Source organism: Equus caballus, chromosome 14, assembly GCF_041296265.1.
Source record: "Equus caballus isolate H_3958 breed thoroughbred chromosome 14, TB-T2T, whole genome shotgun sequence".
NCBI classification, from domain to species: domain Eukaryota; kingdom Metazoa; phylum Chordata; class Mammalia; order Perissodactyla; family Equidae; genus Equus; species Equus caballus.
Genome location: NC_091697.1, coordinates 15,389,807 through 15,410,509, shown reverse-complemented (window position 1 = coordinate 15,410,509; position 20,703 = coordinate 15,389,807). Strand labels below are relative to the sequence as shown.

General features: G+C 47.2%; 1 protein-coding gene across 1 annotated transcript in view; it reads left to right on the top strand.

Moving 5' to 3' along the window:
* Positions 1–6,266: 6,266 nt before the first annotated feature.
* LOC138917421 (myosin phosphatase Rho-interacting protein-like) overlaps positions 6,267–20,703 on the top strand; it is a 98,578-nt gene continuing 84,141 nt past the window's right edge. Inside the window, exon 1 of the mRNA XM_070233681.1 lies at positions 6,267–6,777. Coding sequence (XP_070089782.1) covers positions 6,657–6,777 — 121 coding nt within the window. The 5' untranslated portion in view covers positions 6,267–6,656. The remainder of the gene's footprint in view (positions 6,778–20,703) is intronic.

Below are 20,703 nucleotides of genomic sequence, written 5' to 3'. Positions count from 1 at the left end.
CATCAGGCCACGCTGAGGCGGCGTCCCACATGCCACAACTGGAAGGACCCACAACTGAAAATACACAACTATGTACCGGGGGGCTTTGGGGAGAAAAAGGAAAAAAATAAAATCTTTAAATAAATAAATAAATGGCATCATACATGTGTACATCATTTTATAACTTATCTTTTTTTACGCCACATGTTCTTTCCGTGAAGGCCACATAGACTGACTCCGCTGTTTGTAGCTGCTACCTGATTCTCCACATTGTGATCGTGCTATAATTTAATTATTCTCCTTGTGATAGAAATTTGAATTGTTACCAACTTTTCAACGTCACACACAATGCTGAAATAAAAACCTTTATGCCTGTCCCCTTGCATGCCTGAACAAACATTCTTCCAGGAACGGTCCTTACAGTGGGATTCCTGGGTCGAGGGAAAGCACTGTGACAATTCCATGACCTGACAGTCATTGCCGAACTGCCCACCAGAGCGTCGCAGGCTTGCCATCACCCACAGGGCTCTGCGCCCACATCCTCGGCAGCGCCGGACCTCGCGGCTGAATCTGTGCGGACCTGCTGGGCGTCCTGGACCTGCAGAATGCCTTTAGAAGACTCCCTCGGGTCTCCCTCCTCAGAATCTTCCTGAAGAGACTGGTCAGAGCTGCAGCAGAGATGAGCATTTAAAGTTGTTCACTGCAGCATTATTCACAGTGGTGAAAAGGCAGAAAAATATACACATTCTGACAGAGAGGAATACCCAAAGAAACCTTGGGCAGGCTGCTAGAGAGCCATTAAAAGTGGTATTTTTGAGGAAATTTTTGTAACACAGGAAAATGCTCATGAGATGATGTTACACAAAAAGGGCAGGATACAGAACTATGCGTATTTTGGAAAAGATGCCAAGATTGCCTGTGAGCGGGTTGATGAGGCTGCCTCCGTGAGCGGACAAGGGCCTGGGGCCTGGGTGGTGGGGCCCCTGCCTCCCTGCGCGTGCCGTGTGAGCAGCTGGAACCTCTGCTGTGTGCACGCGTTACCTTTAAATGTTCTATTCTGAAATAATTTCAAACCTATCTAAAATTTACAAGCATTAAAAAAATAACATTCTTATAGCCTTCACCTAGAGTCACCCGTTGTTAACATTTTATGACCTTTGTTTTCTCCCTCACTCTTTGTAATAATGCATGGTATAATAATATATTATATATTGCACATTATAAGTTATATATAGGCCTGGCCCAGTGGTGCAGCAGTTAAGTTCGCATGTTCCGCTTCGGTGGCCCAGGGTTCACCGGTTCGGATCCCGGGTGTGGACATGGCACCACTTGGCAAGCCATGCTGTGGCAGGTGTCCCACATATAAAGTAGAGGAAGATGGGCACAGATGCTAGCTCAGGGCCAGTCTTCCTCAGCAAAAAGGGGAGGATTGGTGGCAGATGTTAGCTCAGGGCTAATCTTCCTAAAAAAAGTGTTTTAAGTTATGTTATATATGATATGCTCTGGTTACACATAGTGATGCATCGTATGTACATGTCTGGGAAGTTGCCTCCTGAGCCATCCCTGCACAGACTGCAGACCTCATGCCCTTCACCCGCAATTGCTTCAGTGTGATCTCCTAAGATCCTAGGATCAAGGGCTTTCTCTATGGTGGTCAAACTCAGATGATATTCAAACTTTGCCATGTGTCCCAACAGCATCCTCTGTGTTACTTTCCCCCGATCCACCACCCAAACCAGGACCTCGCACTGCCTTCAGGTGTCACATCTCTCTTTTCCATCTGCCCTGGAATGATTCCTCAGCCTGTCTTTTTTTTCATGACCTTGATTTTTTAAACGTGCGTAGACGGTTGCTTTGTATACTGTCTCTGCTTTCAGTTCGTCTGATGTTTTCCCGTGATTAGCTCCATGCTGTGCAGGTTTGGGATCTCACAGCAGTGACGCTGTGTTTGTCCTTGTGCATCCTATCAGGAGTCACCCAAAGTCGGCTTCTCTCATCACTGGTGTTGTTGACCTTGACCTCTTGGTTAGGGTAGTGTCTGCCAGGTCCTCCAGTGTGGAGGTAATTGTTCCCTCTGTCATTAATAAGTAAATTTTTTTTTTTGAGGAAGATTAGCCCTGAGCTAACCGCTGCCAATCCTCTTCTTTTTGCTGAGGAAGACTGGCCCTGAGCTAACATCTGTGCCCATCTTCCTCTACTTTATATGTGGGACACCTGCCACATATAAAGCCAAGCAGTGGTTTGCCAAGCGGTGCCGTGTCCGCACCTGGGATCCGAACCGGCGAACCCTGGCCGAAGCAGAACGTGCAGAACGTGCGCACTTAACTGCTGCACCACCGGGTTGGCCCCATGTCATTAATAAGTAATTTATGAGTGATATTTCTGTGTGAATATCCTATTCCCCACCAAGCTTTTACTCATAGTTTAGCATCCATCAAATGCCTGACTCAATTATTATCCCGATGATTTCAAGTATGTATTACTTTTACAATTTAAAGTAAAACTTACTTTTAGGAAACTCGTGATTTTTCATAAAAAAAGGTGAGGGATAGATGAAACAAGATTGGAAAAATGTTGACAGTTGGTGAGGCTAAGAGATGTGTGCTCTCGTATAGTTATACTATTTTTCTCCACTTTCGTGTATTTGAACATTTCTATACTAAAAGCTTTTTAAAAAGTTATTTTACACTAATTAATAGTATTCATGCTAAAATTGTCTTCAACTTAGTTTGAAATGCATGAAAACATAAGGGAAATGGAAGGACGGCTAGATGCCGGGGTGGGGGGATGGAGAGAGGTGTGTAAAGACCGGAGGGCTCGCGAATGCAGTGTCACGAGGCGAGAGCCTGGGAGGTCTTTGTGGGATTCTGCCAACTGCTTTGGATGTTCAAAATTTGTCGTAAAATGTGGGGGGAAAAGTGTTTATTCCTAAGTGGAGGGTTATCTTATCATTCTGTTATACTTTTCTGTGTTTTTAAATCTGCTATAAAGAACACAAGTTACTTTGTTTTTTATATTTACATTCGATGCTCAGTAATTCAGAGGCTCTAAGAGATGGCTGGCCAGAAGTCCTGCCCCACGGCGAGGGATGAACAGGCTGTCCTCCTGGCTTCTCTGAGGACGGCCCCGGGTCTGGGGAAGGCCTGTGCTCCAGCGTGTTTGGGACTGGTCCCCATGGACAGAAACACTGACGGTCCCTCAGGAACTGAGAGCAGGTGCCCCTTTGAAGAGGAGCGGCTCCTTCCTTCCTCCCTCAGTCTCTTCCCTGGATGCCCACATCACTCCTTGGCTGGCAGACACTCAGCTTTCAGGGAGCTGCTCTCCATGTGGGGCACAGGTTTGGGGGCCCTCTGTGCACACTGTGCCCTCCAGCATGCTTTTCTGCTCACTCCTCTGTGCCCCCAGGAAGGAGAGTGGGGGCAGAGAAGAAGAGCTGAAGGGAGGAGAGGCCCTTGTGAACGCTTCGCACGGCAGAGCAAGGGAGGCCTGGCCCCAGCTCCCACTCTGGCCTCCCGGCCAGGTTCCCAAACGCAGGCTCGGGCAGCTCCCTTTTCTGACCTTTTTTGAGGAGGTATTTAGTCTAACAGACAGGTTCAAATCCCAGCCTCACTGCTTCCTCGTGATGCTGGACAAGCATGTTCTCCTTTCTGAGTCTTTATTTACTCGTCTGGAAAATGGGGCTGTCCTGCGAGCTGAAGGAGATGATCCACATTAAGGGTGTACCCGTGCCTTTTGCAAAGGGCCCAACAAATGGTCACTGTCCTTCCTCCACCTGAAGCCTCTTACTGTCAGCCACTCTTCTAGATGGAGAGCCAGCGGGCACAAGACTAGTCCTCACTCTTCTGCAATTGACATTCTAGTGAGATTTATTATCAGTCCATGTGATCAAAAGCCGCTGATTTACTCATAAGTTCTGGGGTTGAATACAAGACCCCGGATGTAGAAAAGCAGTGAAATAAGTGGAAAGTGCAAGGGACGTCTATTCAGATCCTCTGGGTGCCGGAGCCAACTGGTTGCAGGTGGCAGCTCAGGTGCACTCAGGTGCCTTATCACAGGGATGCTCAGAGCCGATGCTCAGGGTCCAGATTCCTCCTAGGAGCCACATGGCAGGGCCTCCAGGAGAAAGAGGGTCAAGTTCAGGGTGACCCATCCCCTGGCCCTATCAGGAGCTGACATCACTTTAGGGTCCCCTGCCAAAATACAACTACATTTTTCTTTTTTTTTAAAGATTGTCACCTGAGCTAACAACTGTTGCCAATCTTTTTTATTTTTCCTGCTTTTTCTCCCCAAATCTACCCAGTACATAGTTGCATATTTCACTTGTCCTTCTAGTTGTGGCATGTGGGACGCCGCCTCAGCATGGCCTGATGAGCGGTGCCATGTCCGCAGCCAGGATCCGAACCAGCAAACCCTGGGCCGCCGAAGCGGAATGTGCGAACTTAACCGCTGTGCCACCGGGCCGGCCTCTGGAATGCTAGCTCTGCTAGGGACTTGCAGTGTGACCTCAGGTCAGGATCTTGCCCCCTCTGGGCCCAGTGTCTTTATCTATAAAACAAAGGGCTGGAGCTGAGGGTCTCCAAGGGCCCCTCTGGTCCTGAGGCTCTGAGGCATCCTGCTCCTTTTCTTTTGCCCAAGATGCCCTTCATTTACGCATCTCCTCAACTCCCCATCGCCCCCCTGGGCCCCCCAGCCACCTCACAGGAAGGGCGACCAGACAGGCTGTGTGTGGTGAGTGATCACATCAGGCCCATGAGCAAATGGCCTCAGGCAGCACTCGTGGCAGATGACGAAGGGGTGGCGGGCTGTGGGGGCCGTGTCCCGGGTCACAGACTTTCCAGCTGGTCAGGGCAAGGGGCCTCTAGGAGCCAGGCCAGGGCAGGCTGGCAGCTGCAATGTGTGAGTGCACCAAGAGTGGACTCCAGAGCCCTCCAAGCCTGGACCCTGCAGCCAGCCTGCCCTTGCCCTTCGCACCCCAGAGCAGGCTGGCAGGGGCTGCTTGGACCTTATGTACGTCTTATGGGGACAGGCAGAGGGAACTGAGAAGCTGGTGCTGATTGTGAGAGATTCGAACCCTGACCCCCAGCATCCAACACACACACACACTCACGTGCATGCACACATATATACACTCAGTCAGACACAACACACAGCTACAGAAACTGACATACACTCACACACAGGCATGGACGCACTGAGATGCTCATACATACAACAGACATGCAAGCAAACACAACTCAACCAGGCAGAGCAGACAGACAGACAGACACACACACACAGTGTAAACACACAGGCAATCCCACAGAAACACGGACATGCAGGTATCAGGGCAGCTGGATAGCGCAGCTACCCACAGACACACACAGACAGGCGGCACCGTCTCACACATACACAGCAGACACACAGATGTACGCCTCCGTACAACCCACACGCACACTCACACGTCATGGACCCACGGATAAACAGGTCACTATGCACGTAGATGCATAACGTGGCCATGCCTCTATTTACTCTCAAAGGCAGCCAGACCTCACCGGGACATGCACGGACACTGACACCCAAGGAGATGCTATATCCATAACTTTCATGCACAAATGCATGCACGCATGCAGAGGGATGGCCCCTACAGTGACCTGGTGAACCAGAGGGTGAGAACTCAGGCATGCGGGCTCCAAAGAAACCTCCATAAGCCAGCCTGGCCACATGCAGGGCTGCAGGCCAAAGAGCGGCAGCCTTTCCCTGCCCTGGCCAGCTGGCTATCCTCCAGGCCCTGGTGCAGATGGGGGGGCCAAGGAGGGGGTGGTCCAGCTGGCCGCCTGTGTTGCCCGACTCTTGCAGTCCCAGCCTGGCGCATAGTAGGTGTTAAAACAAGAGCTCGGAGCTGGGCCCGGGTGTCCAGAATGGAGGCAGGAAGACCAGGCTGGAAGCCAGGTTTGCGGAGAGCCGGCCGGAGGTCTGCCCCGCCCCCGCAGGTCCCCGCCTCCGCAGGCCCCGCCCCCTGCAAGCCCCCCGCAGGCCCCCGCCCCGGCCCAGCAGCGGTCAGGGGCTTGGCGGCCTGGGCGCCAGTCCACCAAACCTGAATGTCCCATGGCCGCGCCCCCACCTTCCTGCGCCTGCACAAGTTACCTTGCGCACGGCGGCCTTTCGTCCCGCCCCCGGCTCCCATTGGCCGAGGGCTCCCTTTGTTAGCCGGGCGAGCCGCTGCCATAGGCCGGCAGGGCCGCCGGTCGCCCTGCCGAGGCCCCGCCCCGCCCCGCCCCGCGCCTCCCAGAGCGCGCCAGCCGCTCCGCTCCCAGTTGCTGCGGCCGCGCGGCGCCGAGGGCAGCCGCGGCGACACCGACCTGGAGCGGCAAGACCCGGCGGCGGGGGCGGGCCGCGTCCATGGGCCTGCGGCGGGCGCTCGGCGGCCGTGCGGGCGGGCGGCGGGGACCTCGCGCTCTGTGAGGCCCGCGCCCGGGGCCTCCACGCGATGGGAGGCGCCCGCGTCCCGGCGCCCGCGAGGCCCCGACCGCCGCGCGGCCGGGTGAGAGGCGGCCGGCCGCGGGGCATGCGGCGGCGCCCGCGCTGAGCGGCCCGCCCGCCGCCGTGCATGCTGCCGCCGCCGCCGCGCCGTCCGCCGTCCGCCGCGCAGCGCGCCGGGCCTGGCCGGGCCTCGGGGCCTGCGCCGCCGCCGCGCGACCATGTCGGCTGCCAAGGAGAACCCGTGCGGGAAGTTCCAGACCAACATCTTCAACAAGTGCAAGTCAGAACTGCTTCAAGCCGCGCGAGTCCCATCTGCTCAACGACGAGGACCTGACGCAGGTGAGCGGGCCGCGCGGGCCTCGCGGGCGCGGGTGCGCCGGCCGGCTGGGGGGCTGTGCGGGGTCCGGGGAGCGGCGCAGCGGGGAGCGCGCGGACGGCGCGGGACAAAGGGAGGCTCTCCGGTCGTCCGCGGGGCGCCTCCTCCCGCTCCCCGCGGCCCGGCCGTCGCGTGAGTCGTGCCGGGTGTGCCGAGACTCCAACGTGCCTGCTTCTCCGCGGAGGGGACACAGGGCTCGGGAGGGGCCCGCCGCTGCCAGGACCCCGGCGTCTGTCTTGTGGCCGGGCTCGGACTCGTCCGCCCGGGGCGGCTGAGGCCGGAGGACTGTGCGGTGGCCCGTGGGCGCCCCTCCGGTCTGGCGCAGCCGCCGTGTTCCCCGTTGTGGTCGCCGTCGGCGGCCGGAGAGCGGGGCAGGGTCCCGAAGGCTGGCACGAGCGTCCGGCCTTCGAACTTCGGCTGGGGGGCCCGCTGTCGGCGGGGGGCTGGGGCTCCTCCCCGCCGGGCGCGGAGTGGGGACTCGGGGTCGGAGGGCCGGGCCCCTTGCCTGGCCCGCGCTGTCGGGAGAGGGCTCGGACCCGTCCCGGAGCTCCCGGGTCGGCGTCAGAGCCGCCGCCTCCAACGACGCCGAGTCCTGGGCCCGTCCCTGGAGTGGCTTCGGAGAGGAGGGCTTTGTGTGGGTGACAGCGGCCTGGGAAGTTGGGCTGCGGTCCCCGGTGGCCCTTGGGGCCCTCAGCGGTCGCCTGCGCTCCCGGCGCCCAGGGTTCTCCAGAGCACTGGCAGGGCTTTCGGACGTGCGGGGTCCTTGCCTCCCTGACCCACCCTCGTCTCCGTCTCCTCAGGAGGCGTCTGTGGCCCTTTCTCGCCGTCTTGCCCAGCCTCCATTCTCTGAGAGCTTTCCCTCCCCTCCCCAAACGAGACCAGGGGAGCTCCTTTCGCATTCCAGCCCGGTGTGACCCAGGTGTCGCCGTCCCTTTGCAGAAGAACCCCCGAGATGGAAAACATTGCTCTGAAGTGCCGCGCCTGGCTGTTTTTCATGGTGCTTAAGCGCTCCCAGGGTTTGACTTGTTTACATGGCAGAGCGGAGTCGGGTGGCAGGGCAGGGGTTGTGGCCTGGGATGTGGTGCCTTCCTCTGAGGTCAGGTTCCCAGCAGCCAGCGAAAGACCCCTTTTATCTAAAACCAAAAGCTTAACCAAACACTCAAGGCTGCAAAGTCATAGATTGTCAGGGCAGAAGGGCCAGGTCAGCTTGGGAAAGGGTGGACCTCAGTTTCCTGGTGAGTGTTCTGGGGTGGGGGGTGGGCTTTAAGGGAGGTTCTCTCTTCTTGACTGGACGCCTTTTTCTGGGAAGCAGTTTGTGTGCTGATGAGGGTCCTGGACCAGGAGTCAGGAGACTTTGCTTCTAATCTTGCTGTCACTTTCAGCTGCACGACCTTGAACAAGTCCCTTTGTATAGTTTCATTTCCTTTTCTATGAATTGGGACTAGGGATCCCTGGGTTTACCACCCTCACCAGGCTGTCGTGGAAAGCAAGGAATGGTCTTATTCAACTTTTTTCTCTTACAATTTAAAAGACAGAAATTGCCTACCGAATAGTGAACTTGGGTTTAGGAAGTTTCTGGGCTTGGCAAGGGTTGTTCTGAGAGAGATTCATGGTTACTCCAAGCGACTGCCAAATTTGGTAAATTGGGTATTTACACCTCATCGGGCCTATTTTCTTATTCTTAAGCTTAGATAAACTAGAGTGAAATCTGCGTATTTGAGTTGAATCTGTTAAAAATTAAAAAAAAAGTCTGTTGATTATTAATTGGATTCAAGAGAGGTTGTCAAAAATTTGAAGTACTTTACTCCTTTCATTGTATTAGCAGTTTAATTGTGGATTTTGACACAGACCCGAGTCTTCCAGGGCACAGCTGGAACGGTAATTTCTCAAATAATGAGTGGGGTTGTTTGTGCTGGGAGAGATCAGGCCAGCCTTCTACCTCCTGGGATCTTTCAGGAAGAAACTGCTCTTGAAAAGAGGAGGAGGGAGACCCCAGGGCTGTTGCCAATAACCTTAGCTGCTGCTCTCTGCATCCGGCCCTCCCCAGGCCTCTTACTCTCATCCTCCTGGCTCCCTCAGTAAACCTCAGCCAGTCGGTTCCCATCAGTCTGCCCCCTGGTTCCTGCTTCCTGCTGCCCCTGCCCGCCCAGAGCTCCTTTAGACCGTCAAGGCTGGAAGATAGACCAGTGATCATTGAGGCCACCACCCTCTAAGGCGCTATCTTTCAAGAGTTTCAAAATGTGGTAATTTAGGAAGACTGTGTAAGAAAGATTGGAGAGGGAGAAACTAGAGCTGGTATTTTAATATTCTAATGTCAGGTATTAAGGATCTGACTTTAGATGATAGCAATGAAAATAAATGGGAGGGGATGGAGTTAAAAAATAATCACCAATGAAGAATTATCAGATCTTGGAAACTGAAAGCACGTGGGTGGTAAAGGAAAAGTCAAACATGATTTGAGATTTCAATTAATCTCAATTCCCTAGATTCTTCTTATCTTTTACCCTAATAATTCATCTGGCTGTATTTTTATTTACTAAGTAGCATTTTGTACTTTAGATTTTTTTAATGGATTAATATTATCGTCTACTTTCTCTGGAGAAATACTTTACTCTTGTCTTTGAACTCCTAGAAGTAATTTAGGGTATTAAAATTGTTGTAGATTTCACAAGGTTGTTAGCTATCATAATCTTAATTAAAAAAAAATTGCAGAGACTATTAGCTGGATTTTTCCAGCGACTACTGAAAGAGCTTTGAGATAAGAAAACAGGCACAAACTATGGAGCCAAGGCAGGTAATTACTACTTTCTGTTGAAATCCCCAACAGTTGGGATTAGGCTTCTTTTGTGCCAAGACAATGGCAGTGTTTTCCAAGGTTTGTCCTAACCCTCTCGGTAGTGCCTGATTTGCTTGTCTTTTTTTTTTTTTTTTTTAATATTTACCGCACTGTAAAAACTGCTCTTGTTTCTTTGAATGTTTTCCTGCTGATGAACTAGATTGCTTTGAAAAATGTTTTATACGTTATCTTCAAAAATCATATTGCATCCAGGCAAGCTGATGAAGAATTCCAGATCCTGGCAAACTCCTGGCAATACTCCAGTGCATTTACCAACAGGATATTTTTTGCTATGGTGGATTTTGATGAAGGTTCTGATGTATTTCAGATGGTAAGATCTTTGGTTTATTCTATTAAGTAGGAATAGGTAAACTGGAAAAAGTGGAATACATCTTTTCCTATGGCCACAAGAAGTTAAATAGGACTTGTCTTATGTAAAATCTAGAATAGTTAGTGAAATAGAAACTAAACTTGAGCTAACCATGAAATGCAATGGTCACTGCTAACCTTTTAGAATATGGAAATTGGGTAGTAATCAAGTAATTTTATATATGGTTTTTATTGTGGTAAAATAAACATTAAAAATTACCATTTTAGGGGCTGGCCCCGTGGCCGAGTGGTTAAGTTCGCGCGCTCCGCTGCAGGCGGCCCAGTGTTTCGTCGGTTCGAATCCTGGGTGCGGACATGGCACTGCTCATCAGACCACGCTGAGGCAGCGTCCCACATGCCACAACTAGAAGGACCCACAACGAAGAATATACAACTATGTACTGGGGGGCTTTGGGGAGAAAAAGGAAAAAATAAAATCTTTAAAAAAAAAAAAAAAAAAAAAAAAAAAAAAAAAAATTACCATTTTAGCCTTTTTTTTTTTTTTTTTTTTAAAGATTGGCACCTAGGCTAACAACTGTTGCCAATCTTCCTTTTTCTTTTTAAGGATTGGCACCTGGGCTAACTGTTGCCAATTTTTTTTTCTTTCTCTTTTCTGCCTTATTTCCCAAACCTACCCCAGTACATGGTTGTATATCTTAGTTGCAGGTCCTTCTAGTTGTGGGATGTGGGACGTGGCCTGACGAGCGGTGCCATGTCCACACCCAGGATCCAAACCCTGGGCCGCCGCAGCGGAGCACGCGAACTTAACCACTCGGCCACGGAGCCGGCCCCAATTAGCCATTTTGAAGTGTACAGTTTATCAAGTAACTTTGTAAATCACAGCATAAATCCCGCCATTATGCCACCATTATGTAATATTGAAGTTCTTAGTATAGCTAGGCACCTGTCTTTACCCCCTTGCTTCTTGTCTTAGTGGAAAAGCTCCTTGATCTTGTTCAAAGCTTAAGCCTTTTTCTGTGCCCTGGATCCCATACCCACCCGCTCTGTCAATCATGACCTCTCTCACTTGTATTTTTTTTAATTAAGACTATTTTTTTAGAGCATTTTACAGGTTCACAGCAGAATTGAGAGGTAGATAAGAGATTTCCCATATACTCCCTGCCCTTACACATGGAGAGCCTCCCCTTTTATCAGCATCCCCAACCAGGGTGCTACATTTGTTACAGTTGATGAACCTACATTGACTCATGATAATCACCCGAGGTACATAGTTTACATTACAGTTCACTCTTGGTCATATACATTCTACTGGTTTGGGCAAATGTATAATGACATCTATCTGTTAACACGGTATCACAAAGGGTATTTTTACTGCCCTGAAAATCCTCTGTACTCTGCCAATTCATCCCTCCCCTCTAATCTTTGGTAATCACTGATCTTTTTACTATCTCCAGTTTTGCCTTTTCCAGAATGCCATATAGTGGGAATCGTACAGTATGTAGAATTTTCAGATTGACTTATTTCACTTAGTTATAGGCATTTAAAGTTCCTCCATGTCTTTTCAGGGCTTGATAGCTCGTTTCTTTTAAATGCTGAATAATATTCTGTTGTCTAGATGTACCAGAGTTTCTTTATCCATCCACATACTGAGGGACATCTTGGTTGCTTCCAAGTTTTGGCAATTATGAATAAAGCTGCTGTAAACATCGGTGTGCAGGTTTTTGTGTAGACGTAAGTTTTCAGCTCCTTTGAGTAAATATCAAGGGGCACGATTGCTGGATCATATGGTAAGAGTATGTTTAGATTTGTAAGAAACTGCCAAAATATCTTCCAGAGTTGCTGTATCATTTTGCACTCCCAGCAGCAAAGAATGAGAGTTCCTATTGCTCCACATCCTCAGCATTGGGTGTTGTCAGTGTTCTGCTATTTGGCCATTCTAATAGGTGTTTAGTGGTATCTCGTTCTGATCTACATTTCCCTGATGAATGATGATGTGGAGCATCTTTTCAAATGCTTATTTGCCATCTGTATATCTTCTTTGGTGAGACGTCTGTTAGGGTCTTGTGCGGGGGGCGTCTTTTGCTGAGGAAGATGAGCCCTGAGCTAACATCTGTGCCAATCTTCCTCAATTTTTATTTTTTTAAGGAAGATTAGCTCTGAGCTAACATCTGCCGCCAATCCTCCTCTTTTTGCTGAGGAAGATTGGCCCTGAGCTAACATTCGTGCTTATCTTCCTCTGTATATGTGAGACGCCTACCACAGCATGGCTTGATAAGCAGTGCGTAGGTCTGCACCCAGGATCTGAACTAGCGAACCCTGGGCCACTGAAGCAGAATGTGTGAACTTAACCGCTGTGCCATGGAGCTGGCCCCCAATATTCCTCTATTTTATATGTGGGTCACCGCCACAGCATACCTGACGAGTGGTGTCAGTCCGTACCCGGGAACACGGGCCGCTGAAGCGAGGCAGACTGAACTCAACCACTAGGCCACAGGGCCAGCCCCCGTTGGGTCCCTTTTTAAATCAGATTGTTCTCTTATTGTTGAGTTTTAAGAGTTCTTTTTATATTTTAGATAATAATCATTTATCAGAAATGTCTTTTGCAAATTTTTTCTCCCATTCTGTGGCTTGTCATCTTGCTCTCTTGACTTTGTCTTTCACAGAGCGGAAATTTTTAATTAAGTACAACTTATCAATTATGTCTGTCATGGGTTGTGTCTTTGGTGTTTTATCTAAAAAGTCATCACTGTACCCAAAGTCATCTGGGTTTTCTCCTATGTTATCTTCTAGGAGTTTTATATTTTTCCCTTTTGCATTTAGGTCTATGATCCATTTTGAGTTAATTTTTGAGAAAAGTGTAAGATCCATGTCTAGATTAGGTGTTTTTTGTTTGTTTCTTTACTCATGGATGTCCAGTTGTTTTGACGCCATTTGTTGAGATGACTATCCTTTTTGCATTTAACTGCCTTTTCTTTTTTGTCAAATATCAGTTGGCTGTATTTATGTGGGTCTATTTCTGGGCTCTCCATTCCTTTCCATTGATCTGTTTGTCTTTTCTTTGCCAATCCCACACTTTCTTGATTACTTGTAGCCTGAAGTTGGGTAGTGTCAGTCCTCCAACTTTGTTCTCCTTCAATATTGTGTTTGCTGTTCTGGGTTTGCCTCTTCATATAAACTTTAGCATCAGTTTGTCAATACCCACAAAATTGCTTGCTCGGATTTTGATTGGGATAGCACTGAATCTATAGATGAAGTTAGGAAGAACTGGGATCTTGACAATATTGAGTCTTCTTCTCCATGAACATGGAGTGTCTCTGCATTTCTTTAGTTCTTTGATTTCTTTCATCACAGTTTTGTAGTTTTCCACGTATACATCTTGTACATGTTTTCCCGAATTTATCTCTAAGCATTTCATTTTTGAGGATGGTAATGTAAATGATGTGTTTTTAATTTCAAATTTCTCTTGTTCATTGCTGGTATATAAGAAAGCAGTTGACTTTTGTATATTAACCTTGTATCCTGCAACCTTGCGGTAATCCCTTGTTAGTTTCAGGAGTTATCTTGGTTTATTTTTTCAGATCTTCTAAATAGATGATCATGTCATCTTTGAACAAAAACAGCTTTCTTTCTTCCTTCCCAATCTATATGCTTTTTATTTCCTTTTCTTGTCTTATTGCATTAACTAGAAATTCCAGTGCGATGTTGAAAAGGAGTAATGAGAGGGGACATCCTCGTACCTGATCTTAGTGGGATAGCTTCGAGTTTCTCATCATTGAGTATGATGTTAGCTGTAGGATTTTTGTAGATATTCTTTATCAAGTTGAGCAAGTTCCTGTCTACTCCTTGTTTACTGAGAGTTTTTATCATGAATAGGTTTGGATTTTGTCAAATGCTTTTCCTGAACCTATTGAAATGATCATGTGGGGTTTTTTTTAGCCTATTGATGTGATGGATAACATTAATTAACTTTTGAGTGTTGAACCAGCCTTGCATACTTGTGATAAATCCTACTTGGTCATGGTGTATAATTCTTTTTATGTGTTGTTGATTTCATGTGCTAATTTTTTTTTCTTAGGATTGGCAGCTGAGCTAACATCTGTTGCCAATCTTTTTTTTTCTTCTCCCCAAAGCCCCCCAGTACATAGTTGTACATTCTAGTTGTAGGTCCTTCTGGTTGTGCTATATGGGACACTGCCCCAGCATGGCTTGATGAACGGTGCCATGTCTGTGCCCAGGATCCGAACCAGGGAAACCCTGGCCCAGTGAAGCGGCGTGGAGGAACTCAACCACTCGTCCATGGGGCCAGCCCTTAATTTTTTTTTTATATGAGTACAGCACATGAGATATTTATTATATAGACATACACAAGAGGGAGTATATTGCAACACTGTTTTATATTGGACTTTTTTTTATTGAGGTTATGATAGTTTGCAACACTGTGAAATTTCAGTTGTATGTTATTCTTTGTCAGTCACCATACAGATGCACCCCTTCACCCTTTGTGCCCACCCCCCAGCCTCCTTCCCCCAGTAACCACTAAGCAGTTCTCTTTGTGCATGTGTTTGTTCGTCTTCCATATTTGAATGGAATCATACAGTGTTTATCTTTCTCTGCCTGGCTTACTTCACTTAACATAAAACCTTCAAGGTCCATCCATGTTGTTGCAAGTGGGATGATTTTGTCTTTTTTTTATGGCTGAGTAGTACTCCATTGTCTGTGTATAACACATCTTCTTTATCCAGTCATCAGTTGATGGGCGCTTGAGTTGCTTCCACATCTTGGCTGTTGTGAATAATGCTGCAGTGAACATAGGGGTGCATAAGTTTCTTTGAATTGTTGATTTCATGTTCTTTGGATAAATACCCAGTAGTGGGATATTGTGTTATTTCTATTTTTAATGTTTTGAAAAATATTCATACTGTTTTTCCATAGTTGCTGCACCAGTTTGCATTCCCACCAGCAGTGTATGAGGGTTCCCTTTTCTCCACACCCTCTCCAACATTTGTTCTTTTTTGTCTTGGTGATTATAGCCGTTCTGACAGGTGTAAGGTGATACTTAGTGTAGTTTTGATTTGCATTCTCCTGATGATTAGTGCTGTTGAAGATCTTTTCATGTGCCTGTTGGCCATCTGCTTTGGAGAAATGTCTGTTCATATCCTCTGCCCATTCTTTTTATCGGGTTATTTTTTTGTTTTTGAATTATGTGAGTTCTTTATATATATTTTGGAGATTAATGACTTGTTGGATATATGGTCAGCCAATATTTTCTCCCAGTTGGTGGATTGTCTTTTCGTTTTCTTCCTGGTTTCCTTTGCATGCAGAAGCTCTTTAGTCTGATGAAATCCCATATGTTTGTTGTTGTTCTTTCTCTTTAACAACAGTGAATTTGATAGACCAATTTCCTTAAGGATTTCTAGATTGAGATACATGCTTTCGTAGATTATCCTTCGCTAATGTTGTCACCCATTAGTTTAGTCAAAACAGCCAAGGTAGATGAGTGGATGAATGGCTGTTTTCAATGGTTATCTAGCTTCTGTTCCAGTCAGTAAACACTGTAAGTAGTTTCTTTTTGCTACTAAATAGTTGACTTGAAACAGTTACCCAGACATGATAAGTTCTATGAGACTGGGCAATAGTACATTTTCAAACATGGAGTAGAAACATTGGACAGGATGTAAAGAGATCTGGCTTTTAAACAGGTTTTAGTCCTTACTCTTTCTGTCCAGCTTTGTGACCATAGGGCAGTCGCCTGAACCTCTCTGTACCCATTTATTTATTCTAATGTGAGTGCATTGTACTAAATCACCTCAGTGTCCCTTCCAGCACTACTGTTGTATGATGCAAAATATTAAAGATGTATTTACATTTTGAATAGAGATCATTTGTGATATTCAGGTTTGGTGTTAAATTAAATCAGCTGAAATGCAGGATGTTTTGTGGTCAGATTTCTAAAGAAGCTGTGAAATGCTTATGGGGGCCATTATAGCTGCTAATTGTATAATAATATGCATTGAAATATTTTTTAGAAAGGATACACTTGGAACCAATATGTTAATATCAGATGTTGATTCAGATGGGTTCTGCCGAATTATGAACAAGGATGAGATCAACAATGGTAACAGTATACTAATATTATAGAAAGTCAAAGCCCAAGGGACCTTCGATGCCATTTAATCAGCCCCTTCATTTTGACTGCTAAAGAAAACTGGCCCTAAAGAGATGAAGCAATTTACTGAAGGTTATTCCACGGAAATGCCTTCAGGTTTCCCATTTTGCTGCATATTCCCTATGGATTAGGTTCACTTGGAGATTCAAATTACTCCCTGGAGACACGAAAACTGCAGTTAATCGACCTTGACCGCAGTTAATCGACCTTGGTTGCTTCCTGACATCTGAATTGTTGGGAGAAGGATCCTAATTAGAGACATTAGCCCGGAGGGGCTGATGCAGGTTTTAGCAGTAAGGAGGAGTTTTGATTGACTCCTTTTAATACGTGAAAGTAGAATTTGGGTGGGGAGACAGCAGCAGAAGCCTGGAGATTACTCTTCAGAACTCTTCGTACTTCCTTTCACTCTCAACTTTCCCTGGGCGTAATTAGGGGAAAAAGTACTGATGACTGTCAATCATAAGATAAATACAAATCAAAATCACAGTGGCATCCCACCTCACACCCATTAGGATGGCTACAATCAAAAGAACAAACTGAATGTTGGCAAGGATAGAGAGAAATTGGAACCCTCGTGCACTGCTGCATAGTGGGAATATAAAATGGTGCAGCTGCTATGGAAAGTAGTATGGCAATTCATCAAAAAATTAAAAGTAGAATTACCATATGATCCAGCAATTCCTCTTCTGGGTACATGTCCAAAAGAATTAGAAGCAGAATCTCAAAGAGATATTTGTACCACTGCGTTCATAACAGCATTATTCACAATAGCCAAAAAGTAAAAGCAACCCAAGTGTTCGACAGGTGAATGGACAAAGAAAACGTGGTATATACATGTAAGGGAATATTACTCTGCTTTAAAATGAAGGAAATTCTGACACATACTATCACATGGATAAACCTTGAGGACATTATGCTGAATGAAATAAGCCAGTCACAAAAGACGACAAATACTGTATGATTGCACTTATATGAGGCGCCTACGGTAGTCAAATTTGATGCGGGGTCAGTGAGCCGAGGAGTCGAAAGAAAGATTTCTTAGACTCTTAAGATCTGGCAGTAGTGCTCTTTTATTTAGAGGATAGTGTGGAATAGCATGGGGACAGGACCCATGGGCAGTCAGAGCTTCTGCTGCTGCCGCTTCTGCTGCCCCCGCTGGCATGGGGACAGAGCCCATGGGCAGGCAGAGCTGGTGTGTGGGGACAGGACCCACGGGCAGTCAGAGCTCCTGCTGCTGCCTCTGCTGCCCCCGCTGGCATGGGGCCAGGACCCATGGGCAGGCAGAGCTGGTGTGTGGGGACAGGACCCACGGGCAGTCAGAGCTCCTGCTGCTGCCTCTGCTGCCCCCGCTGGCATGGGGACAGGACCCACGGGCAGGCAGAGCCGCTGCTGCTGCCCCCGCTGGCATGGGGACAGGACCCATGGGCAGGCAGAGCTGGTGCATGGGGACAAGACCCACGGGCAGTCAGAGCTCCTGCTGCTGCCCCGAGTTGAGGGTTAGGGCTAAATTTAAGGCATAGGTATATGATTCATCTCTTTACAAGACAAAGGAAAGAACATGAAAAAAAGTTAAAATGGTATCAGTGCAGGTGGGGTCTGGTCATTGGGTGATCCCATGACTTTTAGACAAGAATCAAATTGGATTAAGTAAAGGTTAGAAAGGTTAGACGCCACCACCCTAAACCAGTTACATGAGATTGCCAGACAGCAACCAACTTAAGTTCTTGCCTCTGGCATTGATTAAGAGCTTCTAGAGATAAGACCATCCCCCCTTCTTCCTGGCACAGAGAGGGAGGCATCTTCACAGATAGAGGTTTCCCTTAGAAATGTAAATGTTTCCCAACAAAGGGGCAAACAAATTCCACTCCTTGGAGCCTGAATCTCATCTGTAGTTTTAAAACTAACCAGCCTAAAAATCCTCATCATAAGCCATTTTAAAATTAAGCAGCCTAAAAATCCTCATCAAAATTCATAGAGACAGAAACAATGGTGGTTGCCAGGGGCTGGGAGAAGCGAGAATAGGGAGTTATTTTTTAATGGATATAGTGTTTCAATTTTGCAGGATGAAAAGAATTCTGGAGGTTGCACAATAGTGTGATGAACTTAACGCTACTGAACTGTACATTTACAAATGGCAAAGATGGTCAATTTCTGTATATTGTACCACAGTTCAAAATTAAAACAGACACTAATGCCTTGGCCCCGACGCCGTATTGATGTATCCTCGCTGACACCACTTTGTATTTGGTCATTGTCCTGAAAATGTGAGTATAGCTGGATAGAGTAGGACTCGTGGTGGAAATTAATGCGGGATCGGTGAGCCGAGGAGTCGAAAGAAAGATTTCTTAGACTCTCAAGATCTGGCAGTAGTGCTCTTTTATTTAGAAAATAGTGTGGAATAGCATGGGGACAGGACCCATGGGCAGTCAGAGCTTCTGCTGCCGCCGCTTCTGCTGCCCCCGCTGGCATGGGGACAGAGCCCATGGGCAGGCAGAGCTGCTGCTGCTGCCCCCACTGGCATGGGGACAGGACCCATGGGCAGGCAGAGCTGGTGCGTGGGGACAGGACCCACGGGCAGTCAGAGCTCCTGCTGCTGCCCCGAGTTGAGGGTTAGGGCTAATTTTATAAGGCATAGGTATATGATTCATCTCTTTACAAGACAAAGGAAAGAACATGAAAAAAAGTTAAAATGGTATCAGTGCGGGTGGGGTCTGGTCATTGGGTGATCCCATGACTTTTAGACAAGAATCAAATCGGATTAAGTAAACATTAGAAAGGTCAGACACCACCACCCTAAACCAGTTACATGAGATTGCCAGACAGCAACCAACTTAAGTTCTTGCCTCTGGCATTGACCAAGAGCCTCTAGAGATAAGACCATCCCCCCCTCTTCCTGGCACAGAGAGGGAGGCATCTTCACAGATAGAGGTTTCCCTTAGAAATGTAAATGTTTCCCAACAAAGGGGCAAGCAAATTCCACTCCTTGGAGCCTGAATCTCATCTGTAGTTTTAAAACTAACCAGCCTAAAAATCCTCATCATAAGCCATTTTAAAATTAAGCAGCCTAAAAATCCTCATCATAAACGTTGAAGCATGATCTTCAGGCTCTTCTGGGTGACAGTTTAGGGGCGTTCAAGTAAACCCTGCCTGCAGAATCAGTGGTGACTAGTATATTTCTGTTTTTTTTCTTTTCTTTGTGAGGAAGATTCACCCCGAGCTAACATCCCTGGCCAATCCCCCCCTTTTTTTTTCTTTGCGTGAGGAAGATTAACCCCAAGCTAGTATCTGTGCTGATCTTCCCCTACTTTGTACATGGGATGCCTACACAGCATGACTGACGAGTGGAATAGGTCTGCACCTGGGATCCGAACCCGTGAACCCCCCAGGCAGCTGAAGCAGAGCCCACAGAACTTTAACCTACTGAGCCGTGGGGCTGGCCCCTGATTAGTATATTCCAGTGAGTGCTTTGTATCCTTTTGTGTGTGTCGGGGAGGGGGAGGGGCAGGCAGCAAAGATTGGCCCTGAGCTAGTCTTGCCAATCTTCCTCTGTTTGCTTGAGGAAGATTGGCCCTGAACTAAAATTCGTGCTAATCTTCCTCTATCTTGTATGTGGGATTGCCACTAGAGGATGGCTTGATGAGACATGTGTAGGCTGTGCCTGGAATCTGAACCATGAACCCCAGGCTGCCAAAGCAGAGTACGCAAACTTAACCACTATGCCACCGGACCAGCCCCTCATTGTTCTTTTAATGTGCAATTTCCTGATGACATATGATGTTGAGCATTTTTTATAAGTTTATTTGCCATCAGCATATCTTCTTTGATGAGGTGTCTGTTCAGTTCTTTTGCCCATTTTTAAGTTGAGTCCTTGTTTTCTTATTGTTGAGTTGTAAGAGTTCTTTGCATATCTTGGATACCAGTCCTTTATTAGATATATCTTGTAAAGATTTTCTCCCAGTCTCTGGCTTATCTTTTCATTCTCTTAACAGTGTCTTTTGCAGAGCAGAAGTTTTTAATTAATAATAAAATCCAAGTTATCAATTTTTTCTTTAATAGATCATGCTTTTTGTGTTGCATCTGAGAAGTCATTGCCAAACTCACAATCCCCTAGATTTTCTCCCATTTTGCTTATAGGAGTTTATAGTTTTGTATTTTAAATTTAGATCTGTATCCATTTTGAGTTAATTTTTATGAAAAGTGCAAGGTCTGTGTCTAGCTTTGCTTTCTTCGCATGTAAATGTCCAGTTCTTCTAGCACCATTTGTTGAAAAGACTGTCCTCTCCCCATTGAATTGCCTTTGGTCCTTTGTCAGAGATCAGTTGACTGTTTGTGTGGGGTTATTTCTGGGCCCTCTATTCTGTTCCACTGATCTATCTGTGCATTCTTCCACTAATAGTACACTGCCTTAATATTGAAATTACGTCCATTGTTTGAATAGGAAATCCACTCAGATGGTACAAAATATAAGCGGGACGAAGAGTATATAGTGAAGTATAGTGAAGGCGCCTCCTGCCCTGTTCCCCCAGCTACCAGATTACTTTCCCAAGGCTGCCACCA